At 40.2% G+C, this 18,860-nt stretch overlaps 1 protein-coding gene across 24 annotated transcripts in view; it reads left to right on the top strand.

Moving 5' to 3' along the window:
- The window catches only part of SGIP1 (SH3GL interacting endocytic adaptor 1), a 245,175-nt gene that overhangs the window by 205,012 nt on the left and 21,303 nt on the right, over positions 1 to 18,860 (top strand). For all 24 annotated transcript variants that reach the window (XM_033225190.1, XM_033225193.1, XM_033225191.1 and 21 more), the window contains one exon: positions 18,324 to 18,479. In XM_033225190.1, coding sequence (XP_033081081.1) covers positions 18,324 to 18,479 — 156 coding nt within the window. The remainder of the gene's footprint in view (positions 1 to 18,323; positions 18,480 to 18,860) is intronic.

Below are 18,860 nucleotides of genomic sequence, written 5' to 3' on the forward strand. Positions count from 1 at the left end.
AAGAAACTCAATCCAAACCGCTCAACTACATGGAAACTGAACAACCTGCTCCTGAATGACTACTGGGTACATAACGAAATGAAAGCAGAAATAAAGATGTTCTTTGAAACCAATGAGAACAAAGATACAACATACCAGAATCTCTGGGACACATTTAAAGCAGTGTGTAGAGGGAAATTTATAGCACTAAATGCCCACAAGAGAAAGCAGGAGAGATCTAAAATTGACACTCTAACATCACAATTAAAAGAACTAGAGAGGCAAGAGCAAACACATTCAAAAGCTAGCAGAAGGCAAGAAATAACTAAGATCAGAGCAGAACTGAAGGAGATAGAGACACAAAAACCCTCCAAAAAATCAATGAATCCAGGAGTTGGTTTTTTGAAAAGATCAACAAAATTGACAGACCGCTAGCTAGACTAATAAAGAAGAAAAGAGAGAGGAATCAAATAGACGCAATAAAAAATGATAAAGGGGATATCACCACCGACCCCACAGAAATACAAACAACCATCAGAGAATACTATAAATGCCTCTACGCAAATCAACTAGAAAATCTAGAAGAAATGGATAATTTCCTGGACACTTACACTCTCCCAGACTAAAGCAGGAAGAAGTTGAATCCCTGAATAGACCAATAGCAGGCTCTGAAATTGAGGCAACAATTAATAGCCTACCCACCAAAAAAAGTCCAGGACCAGATGGATTCACAGCTGAATTCTACCAGAGGTACAAGGAGGAGCTGGTACCATTCCTTCTGAAACTATTTCAATCAATAGAAAAAGAGGGAATCCTCCCTAACTCTTTTTATGAGGCCAACATCATCCTGATACCAAAGCCTGGCAGAGACACAACAAAAAGAGAGAATTTTAGACCAATATCCCTGATGAACATCGATGCAAAAATCCTCAATAAAATACTGGCAAACCGGATTCAGCAGCACATCAAAAAGCTTATCCACCATGATCAAGTGGGCTTCATCCCTGGGATGCAAGGCTGGTTCAACATCGCAAATCAATAAACGTAATCCAGCATATAAACAGAACCAAAGACAAGAACCACATGATTATCTCAATAGATGCAGAAAAGGCTTTTGACAAAATTCAACAGCCCTTTATGCTAAAAACGCTCAATAAATTTGGTATTGATGGAACGTACCTCAAAATAATAAGAGCTATTTATGACAAACCCACAGCTAATATCATACTGAATGGGCAAAAACTGGAAAAATTCCCTTTGAAAACTGGCACAAGACAGGGATGCCCTCTCTCACCACTCCTATTCAACATAGTGTTGGAAGTTCTGGCTAGGGCAATCAGGCAAGAGAAAGAAATAAAGGGTATCCAGTTAGGAAAAGAAGAAGTCAATTTGTCCCTGTTTGCAGATGACATGATTGTATATTTAGAAAACCTCATTGTCTCAGCCCAAAATCTGCTTAAGCTGATAAGCAACTTCAGCAAAGTCTCAGGATACAAAATTAATGTGCAAAAATCACAAGCATTCTTATACACCAGAACAGACAAGCAGAGAGCCAAATCAGGAATGAACTTCCATTCACAATTGCTTCAAAGAGAATCAAATACCTAGGAATCCAGCTTACAAGGGATGTCAAGGACCTCTTCAAGGAGAACTACAAACCACTGCTCAGTGAAATCAAAGAGGACACAAACAAATGGAAGAACATACCATGCTCATGGATAGGAAGAATCAATATCGTGAAAATGGCCATACTGCCCAAGGTGATTTATAGATTCAATGCCATCCCCATCAAGCTACCAATGACTTTCTTCACAGAATTGGAAAAAACGGCTTTAAAGTTCATATGGAACCAAAAAAGAGCCCGCATTGCCAAGACAATCCTAAGTCAAAAGGACAAAGCTGGAGGCGTCACGCTACCTGACTTCAAACTATACTACAAGGCTACAGTAACCAAAACAGCATGGTACTGGTACCAAAACAGAGATATAGACCAATGGAACAGAACAGAGTCCTCAGAAATAATACCACACATCTACAGCCATCTGATCTTTGACAAACCTGAGAGAAACAAGAAATGGGGAAAGGATTCCCTATTTAATAAATGGTGCTGGGAAAATTGGCTAGCCATAAGTAGAAAGCTGAAACTGGATCCTTTCCTTACCCCTTATACAAAGATTAATTCAAGATGGATTAGAGACTTAAATGTTAGACCTAATACCATAAAAACCCTAGAAGAAAATCTAGGTAGTACCATTCAGGACATAGGCATGGGCAAGGACTTCATGTCTAAAACACCAAAAGCAACAGCAGCAAAAGCAAAAATTGACACATGGGATCTAATTAAACTAAAGAGCTTTTGCACAGCTAAAGAAACTACCATCAGAGTGAACAGGCAACCTACAGAATGGGAAAAAATTTTTGCAACCTACTCATCTGACAAAGGGCTAATATCCAGAATCTACCAAGAACTCAAACAAATATACAAGAAAAAAACAAACACCCCATCAAAAAGTGGGGAAAGGATATGAACAGACATTTCTCAAAAGAAGACATCCATACAGCCAACAGACACATGAAAAAATGCTCATCATCACTGGCCATCAGAGAAATGCAAATCAAAACCACAATGAGATACCATCTCACACCAGTTAGAATGGCAATCATTAAGAAGTCAGGAAACAACAGGTGTTGGAGAGGATGTGGAGAAATAGGAACACTTTTACACTGTTGGTGGGATTGTAAACTAGTTCAACCATTATGGAAAACAGTATGGCGATTCCTCAAGGATCTAGAACTAGATGTACCATATGACCCAGCCATCCCACTACTGGATATATACCCAAAGGATTATAAATACTCTACTACAAAGACACATGCACACGTATGTTTATTGCGGCACTATTCACAATAGCAAAGACTTGGAATCAACCCAAATGTCCATCAGTGACAGACTGGATTAAGAAAATGTGGCACATATACACCATGGAATACTATGCAGCCATAAAAAAGGATGAGTTTGCGTCCTTTGTAGGGACATGGATGCAGCTGGAAACCATCATTCTTAGCAAACTATCACAAGAAGAGAAACCAAACACCGCATGTTCTCACTCATAGGTGGGAACTGAACAATGAGATCACTTGGACTCGGGAAGGGGAACATCACACACTGGGGCCTATCATGGGGAGGGGGGAGGAGGGAGGGATTGCATTGGGGAGTATACATGATATAAACGTCATGCACATGTACCCTAGAACTTAAAGTATAATAAAAAAAAAAAAAAAATAGACCAAATAAGGGGGCGGAGCAAGATGGCCGAATAGGAACAGCTCCAGTCTCCAACTCCCAGCGCGAGCGACACAGAAGACCAGTGATTTCTGCATTTTCAACTCAGGTACTGGGGTCATCTCACTGGGGAGTGCCGGACAATCGGTGCTGGTCAGCTGCTGCAGCCCGACCAGCGAGAGCTGAAGCAGGGCGAGGCATTGCCTCACCTGGGAAGCACAAGGGGGAAGGGAATCCCTTTTCCTAGCCAGGCGAACTGAGACACACAACACCTGGAAAATCGGGTAATTCCCACCCCAATACTGCACTTTAAGCAAACGGGCACACCAGGAGATTATACCCACACCTGGCCGGGAGGGCCCCACGGCCACGGAGCCTCCCTCATTGCTAGCACAGCAGTCTGCGATCTAACCACAAGGCAGCAGCGAGGCTGGGGGAGGGGCGCCAGCCATTGCTGAGGCTTAAGTAGGTAAACAAAGCTGCTGGGAAGCTCGAACTGGGTGGAGCTCACAGCAGCTCAAGGAAACCTGCCTGTCTCTGTAGACTCCACCTCTGGGGACAGGGCACAGCTAAAAAACAACAGGGGAAGCAGCAGAGGCCTGTGCAGACCTGAACGACTCTGTCTGACAGCTTTGAAGAGAGCAGTGGATCTCCCAACACGGAGGTTGAGATCTGAGAACGGACAGACTGCCTGCTCAAGTGGGTCCCTGACCCCTGAGTAGCCTAACTGGGAGACATCCCCCACTAGGGGCAGTCTGACACCCCACACCTCACAGGGTGGAGTACACCCCTGAGAGGAAGCTTCCAAAGTAAGAATTAGAGAGGTACACTCGCTGTTCAGCAATATTCTATCTTCTGCAACCTCTGCTGCTGATACCCAGGCAAACAGGGTCTGGAGTGGACCTCAAGCAATCTCCAACAGACCTACAGCTGAGGGTCTGACTGTTAGAAGGAAAACTACCAAACAGGAAGAACACCTATACCAAAACCCCATCAGTACGTCACCATCATCAAAGACCAGAGGCAGATAAAACCACAAAGATGGGGAAGAAGCAGGGCAGAAAAGCTGGAAATTCAAAAAATAAGAGCGCATCTCACCCTGCAAAGGAGTGCAGCTCATCGCCAGCAACGGATCAAAGCTGGTCAGAGAATGACTTTGACAAGATGAGAGAAGAAGGCTTCAGTCCATCAGACTCCTCAGAGCTAAAGGAGGAATTATGTACCCAGCGCAAAGAAACTAAAAATATTGAAAAAAGAGTGGAAGAATTGATAGCTAGAATAATTAAAGCAGAGAAGGTCATAAATGAAATGACAGAGATGAAAACCATGACATGAGAAATACGTGACAAATTCACAAGCTTCAGTAACCGACTTGATCAACTGGAAAACAGAGTATCAGCAATTGAGGATCAAATGAATGAAATGAAGCGAGAAGAGAAACCAAAAGAAAAAAGAAGAAAAAGAAATGAACAAAGCCTGCAAGAAGTATGGGATTATGTAAAAAGACCAAATCTACGTCTGATTGGGGTGCCTGAAAGTGAGGGGGAAAATGGAACCAAGTTGGAAAACACTCTGCAGGATATCATCCAGGAGAACTTCCCCAACCTAGTAGGGCAGGCCAACATTCAAATTCAGGAAATACAGAGAACGCCACAAAGATACTCCTTGAGAAGAGCAACTCCAAGACACATAATTGCCAGATTCACCAAAGTTGAAATGAAGGAAAAAATGTTAAGGGCAGCCAGAGAGAAAGGTCGGGTTACCCACAAAGGGAAGCCCATCAGACTAACAGCAGATCTCTCAGCAGAAACTCTCCAAGCCAGAAGAGAGTGGGGGCCAATATTCAACGTTCTTAAAGAAAAGAATTTTCAACCCAGAATTTCATATCCAGCCAAACTAAGTTTCATAAGTGAAGGAGAAATAAAATCCTTTACAGATAAGCAAATGCTTAGAGATTTTGTCACCACCAGGCCTGTCTTACAAGAGACCCTGAAGGAAGCCCTAAACATGGAAAGGAAAAACCGGTACCAGCCATTGCAAAAACATGCCAAAATGTAAAGACCATTGAGGCTAGGAAGAAACTGCATCAACTAACGAGCAAAATAACCAGTTAATATCATAATGGCAGGATCAAGTTCACACATAACAATATTAACCTTAAATGTTAATGGACTAAATGCTCCAATTAAAAGACACAGACTGGCAAACTGGATAAAGAGTCAAGACCCATCAGTCTGCTGTATTCAGGAGACCCATCTCACATGCAGAGACATACATAGGCTCAAAATAAAGGGATGGAGGAAGATCTACCAAGCAAATGGAGAACAAAAAAAAGCAGGGGTTGCAATCCTAGTCTCCAGTAAAATAAACTTTAAACCATCAAAGATCAAAAGAGACAAAGAAGGCCATTACATAATGGTAAAGGGATCAATTCAACAGGAAGAGCTAACTATCCTAAATATATATGCACCCAATACAGGAGCACCCAATTCATAAAGCAAGTCCTTAGAGACTTACAAAGAGACTTAGACTCCCATACAATAATAATGGGAGACTTCAACACTCCACTGTCAACATTAGACAGATCAACGAGACAGAAAGTTAACAAGGATATCCAGGAATTGAACTCATCTCTGCACCAAGCGGACCTAATAGACATCTACAGAACTGTCCACCCCAAATCAACAGAATATACATTCTTCTCAGCACCACATCGCACTTATTCCAAAATTGACCACATAATTGGAAGTAAAGCACTCCTTAGCAAATGTAAAAGAACAGAAATTATAACAAACTGTCTCTCAGACCACAGTACAATCAAACTAGAACTCAGGACTAAGAAACTCAATCAAAACCGCTCAACTACATGGAAACTGAACAACTGCTCCTGAATGACTACTGGGTACATAACGAAATGAAAGCAGAAATAAAGATGTTCTTTGAAACCATGAGAACAAAGATACAACATACCAGAATCTCTGGGACACATTTAAAGCACTGTGTAGAGGGAAATTTATAGCACTAAATGCCCACAAAGAAAGCTGGAAAGATCTAAAATTGACACTCTAACATCACAATTAAAAGACCTGGAGAAGCAAGAGCAAACACATTCAAAAGCTAGCAGAAGGCAAGAAATGACTAAGATCAGAGCAGAACTGAAGGAGATTGAGACACAAAACCCTCCAAAATGTCAATGAATCCAGGAGCTGGTTTTTTGAAAAGATCACAAAATTGACAGACCACTAGCAAGACTAATAAAGAAGAAAAGAGAGAGGAATCAAATAGATGCAATAAAAAATGATAAAGAGGATATCACCATGGACCCCACAGAAATACAAACTACCATCAGAGAATACTATAAACACCTCTACTCAAATAAACTAGAAAATCTAGAAGAAATGGATAATTTCCTGGACACTTACCCTCTTCCAAGACTAAACCAGGAAGAAGTTGAATCCCTGAATAGACCAATAGCAGGCTCTGAAATTGAGGCAATAATTAATAGCCTACCAACCAAAAAATGTCCAGGACCAGATGGATTCACAGCTGAATTCTACCAGAGGTACAAAGAGGAGCTGATACCATTCCTTCTGAAACTATTCCAATCCATTGAAAAAGAGGGAATCCTCCCTAACTCATTTTATGAGGCCAACATCATCCTGATACCAAAGCCTGGCAGAGACACAACAAAAAAAGAAAATTTTAGACCAATATCCCTGATGAACATCGATGCAAAAATCCTCAATAAAATACTGGCAAACGGATTCAGCAGCACATCAAAAAGCTTATCCACCATGATCAAGTGGGCTTCATCCCTGGGATGCAAGGCTGGTTCAACATTCGCAAATCAATAAACGTAATCCAGCATATAAACAGAACCAAAGACAAGAACCACACGATTATCTCAATAGATGCAGAAAAGGCTTTTGACAAAATTCAACAGCCCTTCATGCTAAAAACGCTCAATAAATTCGGTATTGATGGAACGTACCTCAAAATAATAAGAGCTATTTATGACAAACCCACAGCCAATATCATACTGAATGGGCAAAAACTGGAAAAATTCCCTTTGAAAACTGGCACAAGACAGGGATGCCCTCTCTCACCACTCCTATTCAACATAGTGTTGGAAGTTCTGGCTAGGGCAATCAGGCAAGAGAAAGAAATAAAGGGTATCCAGTTAAGAAAAGAAGAAGTCAAATTATCCCTCTTTGCAGATGACATGATTGTATATTTAGAAAACCTCATTGTCTCAGCCCAAAATCTCCTTAAGCTGATAAGCAACTTCAGCAAAGTCTCAGGATACAAAATTAATGTGCAAAAATCACAAGCATTCTTATACACCAGTAACAGACAAACAGAGAGCCAAATCAGGAATGAACTTCCATTCACAATTGCTTCAAAGAGAATCAAATACCTAGGAATCCAACTTACAAGGGATGTAAAGGACCTCTTCAAGGAGAACTACAAACCACTGCTCAGTGAAATCAAAGAGGAAACAAACAAATGGAAGAACATACCATGCTCATGGATAGGAAGAATCAATATCGTGAAAATGGCCATACTGCCCAAGGTTATTTATAGATTCAATGCCATCCCCATCAAGCTACCAATAAGTTTCTTCACAGAACTGGAAAAAAACGGCTTTAAAGTTCATATGGAACCAAAAAAGAGCCCGCATTGCCAAGACAATCCTAAGTCAAAAGAACAAAGCTGGAGGCATCACGCTACCTGACTTCAAACTATACTACAAGGCTACAGTAACCAAAACAGCATGGTACTGGTACCAAAACAGAGATATAGACCAATGGAACAGAACAGAGTCCTCAGAAATAATACCACACAACTACAGCCATCTAATCTTTGACAAACCTGAGAGAAACAAGAAATGGGGAAAGGATTCCCTATTTAATAAATGGTGCTGGGAAAATTGGCTAGCCACAAGTAGAAAGCTGAAACTGGATCCTTCCTTACTCCTTAAACGAAAATTAATTCAAGATGGATTAGAGACTTAAATGTTAGACCTAATACCATAAAAACCCTAGAAGAAACCTAGGTAGTACCATTCAGGACATAGGCATGGGCAAGGACTTCATGTCTAAAACACCAAAAGCAACGGCAGCAAAAGCCAAAATTGACAAATGGGATATGATTAAACTAAAGAGCTTCTGCACAGCAAAAGAAACTACCATCAGAGTGAACAGGCAACCTACAGAATGGGAGAAAATTTTTGCAATCTACTCATCTGACAAAGGGCTAATATCCAGAATCTACAAATAACTCAAACAAATTACAAGAAAAAAACAAACAACCCCATCAAAAAGTGGGCAAAGAATATGAACAGACATTTCTCAAAAGAAGACATTCATACAGCCAACAGACACATGAAAAAATGCTCATCATCACTGGCCATCAGAGAGATGCAAATCAAAACCACAATGAGATACCATCTCACACCAGTTAGAATGGCAATCATTAAAAAGTCAGGAAACAACAGGTGCTGGAGAGGATGTGGAGAAATAGGAACACTTTTACACTGTTGGTGGGATTGTAAACTAGTTCAACCATTATGGAAAACAGTATGGCGATTCCTCAAGGATCTAGAACTAGATGTACCATATGACCCAGCCATCCCACTACTGGGTATATACCCAAAGGATTATAATCATGCTGCTATAAAGACACATGCACACGTATGTTATTGCGGCACTATTCACATAGCAAAGACTTGGAATCAACCAAATGTCCATCAGTGACAGACTGGATTAAGAAAATGTGGCACATATACACCATGGAATATTATGCAGCCATAAAAAAGGATGAGTTTGTGTCCTTTGTAGCGACATGGATGCAGCTGGAAACCATTATTCTTAGCAAACTATCACAAGAACAGAAAACCAAACACCGCATGTTCTCACTCATAGGTGGGAACTGAACAATGCGATCACTTGAACTCGGGAAAGGGAAGATCACACATCGGGGCCTATCATGGGGAGGGGGGAGGGGGGAGGGATTGCATTGGGAGTTATACATGATATAAACGTCATGCACATGTACCCTAGAACTTAAAGTATAATAAAAAAAAAAAAAAATAGACCAAATAAGGGGCGGAGCAAGATGGCCGAATAGGAACAGCTCCAGTCTCAACTCCCAGCGCGAGCGACACAGAAGACCAGTGATTTCTGCATTTTCAACTCAGGTACTGGGGTCATCTCACTGGGGAGTGCCGGACAATCGTGCTGGTCAGCTGCTGCAGCCCGACCAGCGAGAGCTGAAGCAGGGCGAGGCATTGCCTCACCTGGGAAGCACAAGGGGAAGGGAATCCCTTTTCCTAGCCAGGCGAACTGAGACACACAACACCTGGAAAATCGGGTAATTCCCACCCCAATACTGCACTTTAAGCAAACGGGCACACCAGGAGATTATACCCACACCTGGCCGGAGGGCCCCACGCCACGGAGCCTCCCTCATTGCTAGCACAGCAGTCTGCGATCTAACCACAAGGCAGCAGCGAGGCTGGGGGAGGGGCGCCAGCCATTGCTGAGGCTTAAGTAGGTAAACAAAGCTGCTGGGAAGCTCGAACTGGGTGGAGCTCACAGCAGCTCAAGGAAACCTGCCTGTCTCTGTAGACTCCACCTCTGGGGACAGGGCACAGCTAAAAAACAACAGGGGAAGCAGCAGAGGCCTGTGCAGACCTGAACGACTCTGTCTGACAGCTTTGAAGAGAGCAGTGGATCTCCCAACACGGAGGTTGAGATCTGAGAACGGACAGACTGCCTGCTCAAGTGGGTCCCTGACCCCTGAGTAGCCTAACTGGGAGACATCCCCCACTAGGGGCAGTCTGACACCCCACACCTCACAGGGTGGAGTACACCCCTGAGAGGAAGCTTCCAAAGTAAGAATTAGAGAGGTACACTCGCTGTTCAGCAATATTCTATCTTCTGCAACCTCTGCTGCTGATACCCAGGCAAACAGGGTCTGGAGTGGACCTCAAGCAATCTCCAACAGACCTACAGCTGAGGGTCCTGACTGTTAGAAGGAAAACTACCAAACAGGAAGAACACCTATACCAAAACCCCATCAGTACGTCACCATCATCAAAGACCAGAGGCAGATAAAACCACAAAGATGGGGAAGAAGCAGGGCAGAAAAGCTGGAAATTCAAAAAATAAGAGCGCATCTCACCCTGCAAAGGAGTGCAGCTCATCGCCAGCAACGGATCAAAGCTGGTCAGAGAATGACTTTGACAAGATGAGAGAAGAAGGCTTCAGTCCATCAGACTCCTCAGAGCTAAAGGAGGAATTATGTACCCAGCGCAAAGAAACTAAAAATATTGAAAAAAGAGTGGAAGAATTGATAGCTAGAATAATTAAAGCAGAGAAGGTCATAAATGAAATGACAGAGATGAAAACCATGACATGAGAAATACGTGACAATTCACAAGCTTCAGTAACCGACTTGATCAACTGGAAAACAGAGTATCAGCAATTGAGGATCAAATGAATGAAATGAAGCGAGAAGAGAAACCAAAAGAAAAAAGAAGAAAAAGAAATGAACAAAGCCTGCAAGAAGTATGGGATTATGTAAAAAGACCAAATCTACGTCTGATTGGGGTGCCTGAAAGTGAGGGGGAAAATGGAACCAAGTTGGAAAACACTCTGCAGGATATCATCCAGGAGAACTTCCCCAACCTAGTAGGGCAGGCCAACATTCAAATTCAGGAAATACAGAGAACGCCACAAAGATACTCCTTGAGAAGAGCAACTCCAAGACACATAATTGCCAGATTCACCAAAGTTGAAATGAAGGAAAAAATGTTAAGGGCAGCCAGAGAGAAAGGTCGGGTTACCCACAAAGGGAAGCCCATCAGACTAACAGCAGATCTCTCAGCAGAAACTCTCCAAGCCAGAAGAGAGTGGGGGCCAATATTCAACGTTCTTAAAGAAAAGAATTTTCAACCCAGAATTTCATATCCAGCCAAACTAAGTTTCATAAGTGAAGGAGAAATAAAATCCTTTACAGATAAGCAAATGCTTAGAGATTTTGTCACCACCAGGCCTGTCTTACAAGAGACCCTGAAGGAAGCCCTAAACATGGAAAGGAACAACCGGTACCAGCCATTGCAAAAACATGCCAAAATGTAAGACCATTGAGGCTAGGAAGAAACTGCATCAACTAACGAGCAAAATAACCAGTTAATATCATAATGGCAGGATCAAGTTCACACATAACAATATTAACCTTAATGTTAATGGACTAAATGCTCCAATTAAAAGACACAGACTGGCAAACTGGATAAAGAGTCAAGACCCATCAGTCTGCTGTATTCAGGAGACCCATCTCACATGCAGAGACATACATAGGCTCAAAATAAAGGGATGGAGGAAGATCTACCAAGCAAATGGAGAACAAAAAAAAGCAGGGGTTGCAATCCTAGTCTCCAGTAAAATAAACTTTAAACCATCAAAGATCAAAAGAGACAAAGAAGGCCATTACATAATGGTAAAGGGATCAATTCAACAGGAAGAGCTAACTATCCTAAATATATATGCACCCAATACAGGAGCACCCAATTCATAAAGCAAGTCCTTAGAGACTTACAAAGACTTAGACTCCCATACAATAATAATGGGAGACTTCAACACTCCACTGTCAACATTAGACAGATCAACGAGACAGAAAGTTAACAAGGATATCCAGGAATTGAACTCATCTCTGCACCAAGCGGACCTAATAGACATCTACAGAACTGTCCACCCCAAATCAACAGAATATACATTCTTCTCAGCACCACATCGCACTTATTCCAAAATTGACCACATAATTGGAAGTAAAGCACTCCTTAGCAAATGTAAAAGAACAGAAATTATAACAAACTGTCTCTCAGACCACAGTACAATCAAACTAGAACTCAGGACTAAGAAACTCAATCAAAACCGCTCAACTACATGGAAACTGAACAACCTGCTCCTGAATGACTACTGGGTACATAACGAAATGAAAGCAGAAATAAAGATGTTCTTTGAAACCAATGAGAACAAAGATACAACATACCAGAATCTCTGGGACACATTTAAAGCACTGTGTAGAGGGAAATTTATAGCACTAAATGCCCACAAAAGAAAGCTGGAAAGATCTAAAATTGACACTCTAACATCACAATTAAAAGACCTGGAGAAGCAAGAGCAAACACATTCAAAAGCTAGCAGAAGGCAAGAAATGACTAAGATCAGAGCAGAACTGAAGGAGATTGAGACACAAAACCCTCCAAAATGTCAATGAATCCAGGAGCTGGTTTTTTGAAAAGATCAACAAAATTGACAGACCACTAGCAAGACTAATAAAGAAGAAAAGAGAGAGGAATCAAATAGATGCAATAAAAAATGATAAAGAGGATATCACCATGGACCCCACAGAAATACAAACTACCATCAGAGAATACTATAAACACCTCTACTCAAATAAACTAGAAAATCTAGAAGAAATGGATAATTTCCTGGACACTTACCCTCTTCCAAGACTAAACCAGGAAGAAGTTGAATCCCTGAATAGACCAATAGCAGGCTCTGAAATTGAGGCAATAATTAATAGCCTACCAACCAAAAAATGTCCAGGACCAGATGGATTCACAGCTGAATTCTACCAGAGGTACAAAGAGGAGCTGATACCATTCCTTCTGAAACTATTCCAATCCATTGAAAAAGAGGGAATCCTCCCTAACTCATTTTATGAGGCCAACATCATCCTGATACCAAAGCCTGGCAGAGACACAACAAAAAAAGAAAATTTTAGACCAATATCCCTGATGAACATCGATGCAAAAATCCTCAATAAAATACTGGCAAACCGGATTCAGCAGCACATCAAAAAGCTTATCCACCATGATCAAGTGGGCTTCATCCCTGGGATGCAAGGCTGGTTCAACATTCGCAAATCAATAAACGTAATCCAGCATATAAACAGAACCAAAGACAAGAACCACACGATTATCTCAATAGATGCAGAAAAGGCTTTTGACAAAATTCAACAGCCCTTCATGCTAAAAACGCTCAATAAATTCGGTATTGATGGAACGTACCTCAAAATAATAAGAGCTATTTATGACAAACCCACAGCCAATATCATACTGAATGGGCAAAAACTGGAAAAATTCCCTTTGAAAACTGGCACAAGACAGGGATGCCCTCTCTCACCACTCCTATTCAACATAGTGTTGGAAGTTCTGGCTAGGGCAATCAGGCAAGAGAAAGAAATAAAGGGTATCCAGTTAAGAAAAGAAGAAGTCAAATTATCCCTCTTTGCAGATGACATGATTGTATATTTAGAAAACCTCATTGTCTCAGCCCAAAATCTCCTTAAGCTGATAAGCAACTTCAGCAAAGTCTCAGGATACAAAATTAATGTGCAAAAATCACAAGCATTCTTATACACAGTAACAGACAAACAGAGAGCCAAATCAGGAATGAACTTCCATTCACAATTGCTTCAAAGAGAATCAAATACCTAGGAATCCAACTTACAAGGGATGTAAAGGACCTCTTCAAGGAGAACTACAAACCACTGCTCAGTGAAATCAAAGAGGAACAAACAAATGGAAGAACATACCATGCTCATGGATAGGAAGAATCAATATCGTGAAAATGGCCATACTGCCCAAGGTTATTTATAGATTCAATGCCATCCCCATCAAGCTACCAATAAGTTTCTTCACAGAATTGGAAAAAACGGCTTTAAAGTTCATATGGAACCAAAAAAGAGCCCGCATTGCCAAGACAATCCTAAGTCAAAAGAACAAAGCTGGAGGCATCACGCTACCTGACTTCAAACTATACTACAAGGCTACAGTAACCAAAACAGCATGGTACTGGTACCAAAACAGAGATATAGACCAATGGAACAGAACAGAGTCCTCAGAAATAATACCACACAACTACAGCCATCTAATCTTTGACAAACCTGAGAGAAACAAGAATGGGGAAAGGATTCCCTATTTAATAAATGGTGCTGGGAAAATTGGCTAGCCACAAGTAGAAAGCTGAAACTGGATCCTTTCCTTACTCCTTAAACGAAAATTAATTCAAGATGGATTAGAGACTTAAATGTTAGACCTAATACCATAAAAACCCTAGAAGAAACCTAGGTAGTACCATTCAGGACATAGGCATGGGCAAGGACTTCATGTCTAAAACACCAAAAGCAACGGCAGCAAAAGCCAAAATTGACAAATGGGATATGATTAAACTAAAGAGCTTCTGCACAGCAAAAGAAACTACCATCAGAGTGAACAGGCAACCTACAGAATGGGAGAAAATTTTTGCAATCTACTCATCTGACAAAGGGCTAATATCCAGAATCTACAAATAACTCAAACAAATTTACAAGAAAAAAACAAACAACCCCATCAAAAAGTGGGCAAAGAATATGAACAGACATTTCTCAAAAGAAGACATTCATACAGCCAACAGACACATGAAAAAATGCTCATCATCACTGGCCATCAGAGAGATGCAAATCAAAACCACAATGAGATACCATCTCACACCAGTTAGAATGGCAATCATTAAAAAGTCAGGAAACAACAGGTGCTGGAGAGGATGTGGAGAAATAGGAACACTTTTACACTGTTGGTGGGATTGTAAACTAGTTCAACCATTATGGAAAACAGTATGGCGATTCCTCAAGGATCTAGAACTAGATGTACCATATGACCCAGCCATCCCACTACTGGTATATACCCAAGGATTATAATCATGCTGCTATAAAGACACATGCACACGTATGTTTATTGCGGCACTATTCACAATAGCAAAGACTTGGAATCAACCCAAATGTCCATCAGTGACAGACTGGATTAAGAAAATGTGGCACTATACACCATGGAATATTATGCAGCCATAAAAAAGGATGAGTTTGTGTCCTTTGTAGCGACATGGATGCAGCTGGAAACCATTATTCTTAGCAAACTATCACAAGAACAGAAAACCAACACACCGCATGTTCTCACTCATAGGTGGGAACTGAACAATGCGATCACTTGAACTCGGGAAAGGGAAGATCACACATCGGGCCTATCATGGGGAGGGGGGAGGGGGGAGGGATTGCATTGGGAGTTATACCTGATATAAATGACGAATTGATGGGTGCTGACAAGTTGATGGGTGCAGCACGCCAACATGGCGCAGGTGTACATGTGTAACAAACCTGCACGTTGTGCACATGTGCCCTAGAACTTAAAGTATAATAAAAAAATTTAAAAATAATAATAATAATAAAAATAGACCAAATAGATCTATAGAACAGAATGAATTGTGAATCCAGAAATAGACTCACACAGATAAGGACAATTAGATTTCAACAAAATTTTCAAAGTAATTTGGTGGAGAAAGGACAGTCTTCTCAGAAAATGGTTTTAATCTTCTCTGAAGAAAAAAATATTCTTCAGAAAATGGCTGAAACAACCAGATATTTATATCCACAGACACACAAAATGAACTGAGATCTATACTTGACACTATATACATTGTAAGACTCAAATAGGTGAAAATGGGTAATGAAGCTAAATGTAAAATCAAAGATTTTTTTTAAACTTCTAGAAGAAAATATAACTGAGCCAGTTGCAGTGTAATTCCAGCACTTTGGGAGGCCAAGGTAGGAGGATTGCTTGAGGCCAGGAGTTTGAGGCTGCAGTGAGCTATGCTTGCACCACTGCACTCTAGTCTGGGTGACAGAGAAAGACCTTGTCTCAAAAAGGAAAAAGAAAATATAAATGAAACTTTTGTGACCTTGGGTTTGGCAAAGACTTCTTAAATAAGACATCAAAAGAATGACTGGATTAGATATAACCCATAAAAGAATAAATTGATGAATTAGAAACTTCTGCTCTTCAAATGTGTTTTTAAGAGAAAGAAAAAACAAAACAAGCCACAGACTGGGTTGCAAATTATATATCTGACAACTGATATGCCCAGAATGTATAAAGAAACCTTAACATTCAATAAGAGAACAAACAACTCTATTTAAAAACTTGGCAGACAGTTTAAGCAGACACTTTGCCAAAGAAGATAACTGATGGCAAGCACATAAAAGATGCTTATGATCCTTAACCATTATGCAAACGCAAATTAAAACAACAAGAAGATACCACTACTCATCTATGAGAATGGCTAAGATTTAAATGATCAATTCTACCAAGTGTTGGTGAGAATGTGGAATACCTAAAACCCGCATGCACAGCTGTATTTTACACTTTAGAAAACATTGAGGCAGTTTATTTGAGAGCCCACACCTGTGTGAGCTAGTGACTCTCCCTGTGTACTGACCAAGAGAAATGACAAGGTATATTCATACTCATACCTGTACACATGTATCCATTGCACCTTTATTTGTAATTGGCAAAAACTGGAAAGAACCTAAATATTCTTCAGTAGGTGAATGTATTTTTTTAAACTGTGGTATATCCATACACTACACAGCCACAAAAAGAAATGAACTACACACAACTACATGGACAAATCTCAAAATAATTATGTGGAGTGAAAGAAACAAAAAATCACACATCCTACAATTCTGTTATATAAAATTCTAGAAATTGCAAATGAAGGTATAATGACCGGAAGCATATTAACTCTTGCCTAGGGACAGGGAAAGGAAGCGGGAGAGATTACAAAAAGGGATTACAAAAAAGCATAAGGAAACTTTCAGGGATGATGGAAATGTTCATTGTCTTAATTGTATGATGATTTTACATCATATAAGCTCATGGAGTTTTACACTATAAATAAGTTCAGTTTATTATATATCAATTATATCTTCATAAAGTCTTTTTTTAAAAAACAAAGAATTATTTTTCCTTCCACACTATCATCCCATTGTGTTAACTTATCTGACTGATTTTACAATTTTGACCAAATAGACAAATTAATGGAATGAAGAATTAGTTACGTGCAAGGCAAAAACTTTACTTCATGAGTACATAAAAGAACATGCTGAAGGCATTACTCATGTTACTCGAAGAACTAGGACAAGTCCCAAGAAATAATGTGATAACATTGTATAGTTTACTATCTTCAAATATGCTGCCAAAGATTCAGAAATCAAAGTGAGGGAGAACCACCAGAGCAGAGGATTCTATTCATGAGGCGAAGCTATAGACTTCTACAGAAAGAGAAAAGCTGTGCTTTTCTTCTTACATTTCAAAACACATAAAACAAAATAGTCACTTTTTAAAATAAGTGTTGACCATTTAGTTCTCAGATAAATTAGAAATTATACACTGTTGGTGAGAGTGTAAATTAATTCAACCATAGTAGAAAGTAGTGTGGTGATTCCTCAAAGGGCTAAAAACAGAACTACCCTTTGACCCAAAGATCCCATTACTGGTTATATTCCCAAAGAAATATAAATCATTCTATCATCAAGACACATGCATTGGTATGTTCATTGCAGTACTATTCACAATAGCTAAGACACAGAATTAACCTAAATGGCCACCAATGGTAGACTAGATAAAGAAAATGTGTTATATGTACACCATGGAATACTACATAGCCATAAAAAAGAATGAGATAATGTCCTTTGCAGGAACATGGATGGAACTGAAGGCCATTATCCTTCCCAAATCAACACAGGAACAGAAAAACAAACACCTCATGTTCTTACTTGTGAGAGCTAAATAATGAGAACACGTGGACAGAAAGAGGGGAAGGACAGAAACTGGGGCCTGCCTGAGGGAGGAGGCTGGGAAAAGAGAAAGGTTCAGAAAAAAAGAAAACCTGTCAAGTACTATACTTAGTACCCAGGTGACAAAATAATCTGTACACCAAATCCCCAAGTCACATGTTTACCTATATAACAAACCTACACATGTACCCCTGAACCTAAAATGGAAGTTAAAGTATTTTTTAATGGAATTGTAAGAGAATACTTTTTATCTCTTCTGCACCTCTTCTGCTGTTTAACATTGCCTCATAAATTGTTTTTTCACAGCAGTTTTGATTCAGTTTGATTCAGTGTATTGACATCGGTTTTCTCTCTCTTTCCTCTCTGTGTTTTGATATGCCAGATGTATCGTTAAGATTACTGGAGAAATGGTGTTGTCATTTCCTGCTGGCATCACCAGACACTTTGCCAACAACCCATCCCCAGCTGCTCTGACTTTTCGGGTGGTAAATTTCAGCAGGTTAGAACACGTCCTGCCAAATCCCCAACTTCTCTGCTGGTAAATATGATTTTGCATAAATTTTTCAGAGATATATGTGGCTTAGTACTTTGTTCTTAGATGAGGGATATATCTTAGCAAGAGAGTCACACTATAGTGAAATTACCACCACTCAGATATATTTGTAGATTCAAACACAGAACTTTTACCAGCTATCAAAATTTGTTGTGGATGATTGTGTGTGTGTGTGTGTGTGTGTGTGACTGCATGTGCATATACATGTTTTAATGGCCGACTATCTCAAGTGGTTAGAGAGACAGAGTAAGAAAATCTGTATTGGCAACAGTTTATTCATTGTTTTACTCATTATCAACAGACAGTGGATGACAATGGTGGGAAATGAGCCAAATAACAAGAATAAAATCCTTTCATTGTATGAAC

The sequence above is a fragment of the Trachypithecus francoisi genome, unplaced genomic scaffold, assembly GCF_009764315.1.
Source record: "Trachypithecus francoisi isolate TF-2019V2 unplaced genomic scaffold, Tfra_2.0 Lachesis_group12, whole genome shotgun sequence".
Lineage (NCBI taxonomy): Eukaryota > Metazoa > Chordata > Mammalia > Primates > Cercopithecidae > Trachypithecus > Trachypithecus francoisi.